The 8548-nt window shown below is 33.3% G+C and overlaps 1 protein-coding gene across 1 annotated transcript; it reads right to left on the bottom strand.

Moving 5' to 3' along the window:
- Positions 1-321: 321 nt before the first annotated feature.
- Positions 322-8470, bottom strand: Hmt-1 (ABC transporter ATP-binding protein/permease Hmt-1). The gene is made up of 12 exons (XM_071794509.1): positions 8127-8470; positions 7554-7990; positions 5922-6121; positions 5642-5804; positions 5363-5571; positions 5141-5287; positions 4778-5001; positions 4324-4604; positions 4120-4220; positions 3577-3920; positions 3314-3471; positions 322-3024 (listed from the first exon to the last, which is right to left on the bottom strand). The coding sequence occupies exons 2-12, from the start codon at positions 7869-7871 to the stop codon at positions 2635-2637; spliced, it is 2535 nt and encodes an 844-aa protein (XP_071650610.1). The 5' UTR covers positions 7872-7990; positions 8127-8470; the 3' UTR covers positions 322-2634.
- Between the last annotated feature and the right edge of the window lie 78 nt (positions 8471-8548).

The following is an 8548-nucleotide window of genomic DNA, read 5'->3' on the forward strand; positions in this document are numbered from 1 at the left end:
TATCTCTTTATAAACATTTGTTATTAAATTATTCGAAAGATGTAGTTTTGGAAAATGTAAAAAGTTTAAAAGCGTTTTCCTGATATTACAATAAATATAAAAATAATATCTACGTAAATTTATATTAAAAATTATCTTTATATAGGTATTTTATGTATTAGCATGGACATTTGTCGCAAGCTATTATTTTGTATGGGGTAGTAACCAGCCAAGCGTAGCTGTTGTATCTGTCGATGAATCTGGTTGGAACACGGATGTAATTTTTGTAAACGAAATAACTCGTTAAGGAATGACAACAGAATGAGAAAGAACATGAAGACGTTCGAGCAATACTATATATTTTTTTACAATTGGAAATCAAATTGAATTTTATATGACAGCTTTATTACATTTATTTCCCACCTCCAATCATGGCTACGATAGCAATAACAATTTAATTTTAATAAGAATTCTTGCACAAAATTTAATGTATAAATAAATAATATATCTCTTTGTAATTCTCAATCTTATGTAATATACTGCATTTATATCTGCCACTTATTTTTATTCACAGACAGTATATAGATATACATATATGAAATTAATGATTTTATTAATAACAATTTATACATTACATATATATACATAATATATATATATATATATATATATATATATATATATATATATATATATGTATATATATATACCCAGGGTGTACCTGAATAGTCTGTACAAACTTTGGGAATAAGTTCCAGGGCCCGTATTCCGTTTACGGCCCCAGGGACCTAAACAGAAAATGTCCTATGAACATAGGGTCGGAAACGCTTGCTTCGGGAGTTATGACAGTTCAAAGTTTTTTGCAATGGAGAAATTATCATGTCAAATCGCATAGGGGTTACAAACTGTGTTTATTTACCTCGATTCCAAGAAAGTCTGCGCATGTCGCCGCACTGACTGGCGAGGGATTCAGGAAAAAAGTTAGACGAAGAAATAAGTAAACACGTGCGCAGGCTTTCTTGGAATCCAACGGATGCCATTTCGAGGATTTGCTGTAGCAAGTGTACTGTCCTGTTATGTCTGTGACAAAACCGAGGAAATAAATAAACACAGTTTGTAACTCCTATGTGATTTGACATGATAATTTTTCCAGCCATTGTAGAAAAACTTCGAACCGTCGTAACTCCAGAAGCAAGCGTTTCCGACCCCATGTTTATGGGACATTTTCTGCTTGTTTAGGTCCCTGGAACTTATTCCCAAAGTTTGTACAGACCATTCAGATACACCCTGTATATGTATATATAGGGTGAGGAAAAAATATGGAAACCCTGACAAATTTCGAAAAACAAGCTTTACAGAAAATTATTTCGGATAAAAGTGGGGTTTTTAAAAAGATCTATTTACTGATCTTATCAGTTTGGGTTTGGATGACGTCGCCAAGATCAGAACAGGTCACGTCGAATTTTTTAAATGGGACGCAGCCGTATGATTTACCGACATTATCGTTTTTCGATGGATCTTTTAATTGGCTTTACAGAATTGCAAGTTATATCGAAAACGAAAAAAAATTAATATTTTTTGTTATACGTGACGACCACCACATATAAATTCGACCACCATGACCTAGATTTTGATGCGTACTTTAATTCTAGACAAGAATTTTGCATTTCTATAAAGCCAATTAAAAGATTAGTGCTAAGAAAAAAACTGAAAAAAACCGGCTAGAATCACGGCTTTAGGATCACCTTTTAGGCTCCTGGGTAGTCACCGCGGCCATGAATTTCTTGCTATCGAGGCGAGAAATTACCCTATTTTATGTTGCGGTATTTTCCGAAATAAAGACATTTCAATAAAAAATCACTATAGATCGTTTCAGCACACTTCTAAAATTTAACGGATACTATCCTTTTCCCTCGACAATAAACAAACAGCCATAAAACGAAGCCTAAACATACGGAAAAACAAGCCATTTGACGACTCGAAAGGAGTGGAGATAATGTTCCTTCAGGATATTTATTTCTTGCAAATCTTACCATACGTTAAATTTCACGAGTTTCACGAATACGTTAAACGTTATAGCACAAGTACAGAGCGAATAATAAAGAAATATAACGCAACGCAAAATAGGTTGTCAACAGCGCATGTCACAAAAGACAGAGGCTACGGTCAACGTGACGCTACAAATGCTTTGGAGCGTTCTTCTTCTCTTTCTTTCTTCATTGAAAGAAAAGAGAAGAGGAATGCTTCGAAGCATTTGTAGTGTCACATTGACCGTAGCCAGAATTCTCCATTGGAGAGTTCTTATTTCTGCCGTGACGGTATGTCGCCACCGTCAACGCAGAGTTCTCGGCTTAGGGACCAGGAGCCTAAAAGGGCATAAAATAAGAAAAATTTTGGCACAAACCAGAGGTAGATATGTTGAGTTATTTAGGGCCAAAAATTGGCTTTTTCGAAGTTTGGCCCTAAATAACTCCTGAACGGATCAACGTATCGACCTCTGGTTTGTGCCAAAATTTTTCCTACTTTATGCCCTTCAAGATATACTACAATATGGGAGTTTTACTTTGAAATTTTTCAGGGTTTCCATATTTTTTCCTCATCCCGTGTGTGTGTATTTGTGTGTGTGTGTGTGTGTGTAAATGTATAATTATATTATTAATTAATTAGGACATCATTTTCATGGATTGAATTTGTCTCATTCTTGCTATTCTCTTGATTATTTTGAAGCTGCGCTTGCCACATAGCATGATAAACAGTACCGTGTGAAATTAGTTCTTCGTGTTTGCCTCTTTCAATAATTTCACCATCTTTTAAGACGAGGATTTCGTCCGCATGAATTATGGTGGATAATCTATGCGCTATAATGATAGTAGTTCGTTCAGCGCATATTCTGTTTAATGCTGCTTGTATATTACGCTCCGCCTGTGTGTCCAAAGCACTCGTAGCTTCATCAAGCAGTACTATTTTTGGAGCTTTTAATATTGTGCGTGCAATTGCAACGCGTTGCTTTTCACCACCGCTTAGTCTAAGTCCTCTTTCGCCAACCTAAGAAACAGAATTAAACACAAACATATAATATTAAAAAAGTAAATACAAACATACAAACGTACAAACGTAATAAACGTTAATTTTATTTGAATTATAAATATAGATCTTTTTTTTATGGTTGGATGTCTATAAACTTATTTCAACTTGAAATTTCAAAGTTTATGAGACCAGCCGATGAGAAAAATAAAGAAAGGCAGAAAAGGAGTCAGAGATCTAGCAGAATCTAAATATTACATTAAAAAGAATCGGATTCGCGCCCCTATGCAGGCCAACAATATTGACAAACCTGTGTTTCGTAACCGCTCGGAAATGTGAGAATCCTCTCGTGAATATCCGCGTATTTTGCAGCAGCAATTATATCCGCTTCTAGTGCATCAATACGACCGTATTGAATATTATATCTTATAGTGTTGTTAAACAAGACCGTATCTTGCGGTACGACACCTGTAAAATCGTACAAATTTTCTCAGGATAAGCACTCATCGAATAAACGTTTAGTCTGATGGATAATTTATCCATCATTATGGAAAATGCTTGATGTAAAACTACCTATGTTATTTCTGAGAGACTCCTGTTTAACAGTCTTTACATTCTGCCCGTCAATTAAAATTGCGCCCTGTTCCACATCATAAAAGCGAAATAGTAATCGCATTATAGTACTTTTCCCGGCACCGGATGGGCCAACTAACGCTATCGTTTTTCCCGCGGGTGCGACGAAGCTGACGTTTCTGAGCACGAGTTTCTCAGGAGTGTAACCAAACGATACATTCAAGAACTCCACTTGTCCACGCTTGACATCCAATAGTCCAGCTCCTGGTGCATCTATTACCTCTTGCTCTTCCCTAAGTAACTCGAACATGTTTTCCATATCGACAAAATTCTTTTGAATGGCCCTTTGGACAAAAAAAAAGGTTATCCAAAGAAATGAATAAAATTGCTTGGGATAATAGCTTAGACAAAGTGTGGTCAATCGATAACAAATATAAATTGTATATTTCTGTAATAACTCGTGCGTTATGTAAATAAATATATCCGTTTTTAATATATATAATAATATTAATAAATAAATATATATATATATATATATATTACCTATAATATGTGCCAAACCAATTTAGTGGTACGTAAAGTTGTATTATATAACTAGCGAACAAAACATAGTCGCCAATTGTTAAACCTTGGTGGAAAACAACCTACAAGAAAATCAATTTATCATTGTACGTATACATTTTGTCACTACAAGTAAACATTTTTGTTTATAACAGTTACAATATACATTTTTATGTGAGCACTAACCATATGTAAACACAATAGTGATCCAGATAATAGACCACCGCAGACAATTATGTTTTGTAAAGTGTTTAAGATATTCAGCGTGATCATTGATTTCCATTCTTGTACTTGATAATCTAAAATTGCTTTTCTGTAGCTTTCCACTTCATATGCTTCTGCACTGTAATATTTCACCGTTTCAAAATTCAGTAAACTATCAACGCTACGTGCTTTCTGCGCGTTGTCGGCCAAATTCATACGTCTTTGAAATTTTGTACGCCATTCCGTGACTGCAATTGTGGCAGCTAGATTGATAGACAAGATGTTGATAAGGGAAAGATTTATATTAGTATTTCACGATTCGCTGGTTCTGTGACAATAAATCTGCTCATTTTTACAATCTCAATGAGCATAAGGTTTCTAGTAGTACTATTATTACTACACATCAGTTATTACTATCTATTACTATTATGCTTACCGATATAAAGAACCATAGTTGTAAAAACAATGAGACCGAACCATTTATTAAATGCACTGACGAAAAACAAAACGGCCACAATAATATCAATAATGGTTGGTAGAATCGAAAAGAGGATATAATTGAGTAAATTATTGATCGAGTCTGTGCCACGATCCATGATCCTTAATACTTCACCAGTTTTCCTTCCGAGATGCCAACGCAAGCTCAATCTATGTAAATGCCTTGAGAAGGGATATTATATTTGTAATTATAAAAATAAATTCTATTTTGCTTGATAGACGCTGTGAAAAACGATGTAATGACAAGTTTTTTTTCAATGCAATCCTAATATTTAAGAGGGGCGACATAACTTTAACTTACCTGAATAATTCTACCTCCACTTCACGAGTAGTATATTGTTGAATACGGATCCATAGAAAGGATCTTAAATTATTCAACAAACCCATACCTCCTGTACCACCACCTTGCAGAAATTTGAATGCTACATATATCAATACTATATCCCACCTACAATAAGAAGTGACAATTAGCGCAATTTCTGTAAATCAATGTGAATGAATAATAAGAGACTCAATTACGTACCTAAATTCTACAGGAGAAATCGTAACGCTGTCCACAATTTTTTTATTGTAAATCGGTACATAAAGATTTATCAAACGTCCAGATAGCAGCAACACGAAGCAAAATATCACTCTCAATTGAAGCAAAAAGTCTGATTTTGGCCATAAAAACGGTCCTAAAATTTTAGTCTTGTACCACAGATTTGTCCATGTGGAAGCATTATCTGATCTCTATAAATAGTTTTGTGTAAATTAATATTTTCTTAATCGTATACTATACGTGTAGTTATATATTGCTTACTCTTTCACGATAATATTGTGATCGCATAATTGTGTCATCATTAAGTGTACGATAATCGGAGTCAAAATTGGCAATGCCAGGAGCTCGTAAACCGAGAGCAAAAATCAACAGGTTACTAACATATCGCAAAATGAATAGAGCCATTTCAATTTGATCTGTCAGGCTGCAACAAAACATTGAAATTAGATAAATTAATTTTGGAATTACTTTTTGAAAAAATTTACTTAAAAAAAAATGTTCTATCCATCTTTGTAGAATCCTTTTCTTTTAATAGACTTACGAGTTCAAGTGGAACCACCATTCAAGTTTTCCAATATTAATTAAAACCAAATTTTCAGCAACAAATGCTAATGTCCAAAAACCTAATAGCACGAATCCATGGCCATGCGGCGGCACACTTGGTAATAGTTTATGTCTTTCAATTTTCAGTATATAAATCGAATATGGATAAACGATTACTGTTAATACTGTTGTTAATATCTGCAAGAATATTGACATTCATGCTATTAATTATCTATAAAGCAAAAGACCCCACATATTTTAAATGTAAAAGTGATTCTGGTCAATTTGGCTAAAATTGAAATATGTTGTAGTTTAGGTGGTGTTGATCAAAAGTCTCCATGGGTACAGAGTCCAAAAATCAAAACTATAAAAGATACACTGAAAGTAAATGTCATTGGAGTTTAAAAAATGCCTGTTTTTGAATATATGTATTAAGTTAATAAAAAAATGTTTTAAAAAAATCTATATATATATGTGTGTGTGTGTGTGTGTGTGTGTGTGTGTGTGGTAAGTATATGGGTGTACATGTATGCGTAATTTGTGTCGCCGGTATTAACACTGACCAAGTGTACCACGTGGAGATTGCATGATCAGACTCACATCTCTTTGTCAGTCGTCAGTTTGTCGTAAGTCTTATTAGCCAGTTAAGTAGTCATTACTGCGGTATAGTTAGTATATAAAATATTTTTAGTACATAAAATACTAGTTCTTATTTGTCCTAGTTATTTTAAAGATGTCAATTTTCTTTTACGTCACAATTATGTTTGCATTAAAAATAATTCTGAGTACAAGGAAACAATGCTTAAAACCATTAAAGATATGAGATTCCTACATCTCCTGCTCTACGTTACAGATCTCGATCTTTTTATGCTGCCAACAGTCTAAATACACATTATTTTTCGTATGTACATACATATCCACATCCACACACATTAGATGTATATATGTACATATATTTTTTTTCAAACATTTTAATATTAACTTAATATATGTATTCAAGAACAGGCATTTTTTAAACTCCAATGGCACTCACTTTAAGCCACCGTAACTTTTAAGCGGGGAGCACACATTTCTGCACAACGCATAATGCGTAAGCATAAGAAAACTGATTGATCCATATACATGTGCATAAGAAAATAGACCAATCAATTTTCTTATGCTTACGTATTATGCGTTGTGCAGAAGTGTGTGCTCCCCGCTTTAGTTTTGATTTTTAGATTCTGTTGTCCACAGAGACTTTTGATCAGCATCACCTAAGCTACAACATATTTCAGCCAATTTGACCGGAACCACTTTTACATTTAAAATGTATAAGTTTTATCTGTTTTTTTTTGCTGTCAAGTAAAAGAACAAATAGAAATTCTTTCTAAACTGAAAAAGTTTTGTTTAAACAAATATTGTATTATAACAGGCAAAAGTTAGAAAAGTAAACAGTTGGAGTTACCCTATATACCCAGATAGCAGAGTGCATCAAATGACGTTACAATGCCGTCAAAGTGATGTCTCTAACAACAACAATCCGTCACTTTGACTGCACTATTACGCCACTTGACGCCACTCTGCTATCTGGGTAATAGAAAGTATAACTTTACACAAAACAAAGACTTGTATTATGTATAATGATTCTCACCATATATCCATAGACCATTCCATTGTCCAAGACTGTAGCTTGTAAAATTATTCTTATTACACTTAAAACAGGGACAAGGTACAGCACAAATTTTTGTAAATTATACAGTTTGCTTCTTGGTAATATACTTTCTTCAGTTTCTGTCCCATACTTGCGATATATCCAAAGTTGGGCAGATCCAAATATAATCAAGTACAAAGAAATTATACTTGTAGAGACGGTATCCATGAAACATTTAGATACGCCATGGTCTATCCAGATATCGTCAAAAGTAATGTTCGGTGGACAGTATCTCATGGTATCCATATTTATGGACATTTGTGTTACCAATTTGAAGTACTTAATATTGTCATATCATTTAACATCTATTTCTCCTGTACGATGATCTTTTATATAGCTCAGAGTTTGATAACTTCATAGGATTTAAATTAACACATCTGAAACATAACGTTGCTTAAATTTATATTAATATATTGCTGCTGTATTATATTCAAAACATTTACATTTGTAAAATTTACAATGTTCTACATAAAAAATAAAATTACTTTCATAAATTGACTTCATGTTCCTTACCAGAGCTTCTTATAACCATTGGAAATAATAGATATTTAAATTAAGACTTGATCGAATCATATATTTATCTTAATTCCCACGTTATTAACATTTAACTGGGTGCTGTACTGTCATATAAAATACTGTCATATAGATAATACGTAAAACGATCAAACATTAAACAGCATACATATATGCACAATTGAAATAAGTATTAAAAAAATATATACAAAATTTTAAAGCTTAACAGTAACGTTGACCGCATAAAAATTTATACCGATTTATACTAATCTTTTGGTACGGATTTTTTTGCGTAGAAATTGTACTGTCATTCTTTCCAAACTAACTTATCTAAAGCCGGGTATAAATCATAGACAATATGATAAATATAGAGACCCTAAGGGTCTCTACTGCCGATAATGGTCTGTTCTTTTTCGCTACAC

This window comes from Temnothorax longispinosus, chromosome 12, assembly GCF_030848805.1.
Source record: "Temnothorax longispinosus isolate EJ_2023e chromosome 12, Tlon_JGU_v1, whole genome shotgun sequence".
NCBI classification, from domain to species: domain Eukaryota; kingdom Metazoa; phylum Arthropoda; class Insecta; order Hymenoptera; family Formicidae; genus Temnothorax; species Temnothorax longispinosus.

Coding starts and splice junctions, on each gene's coding strand:
- Hmt-1 (XM_071794509.1), bottom strand. CDS start 7,871: ATGTCCATAAATATGGATACCATGAGATACTGTCCACCGAACATTACT. Junction 6,122..7,553: donor GAATGGTCTATGGATATATG/GTGAGAATCATT, acceptor ATATTCTTGCAG/ATATTAACAACAGTATTAAC. Junction 5,002..5,140: donor GTGGAGGTAGAATTATTCAG/GTAAGTTAAAGT, acceptor TCCCTTCTCAAG/GCATTTACATAGATTGAGCT.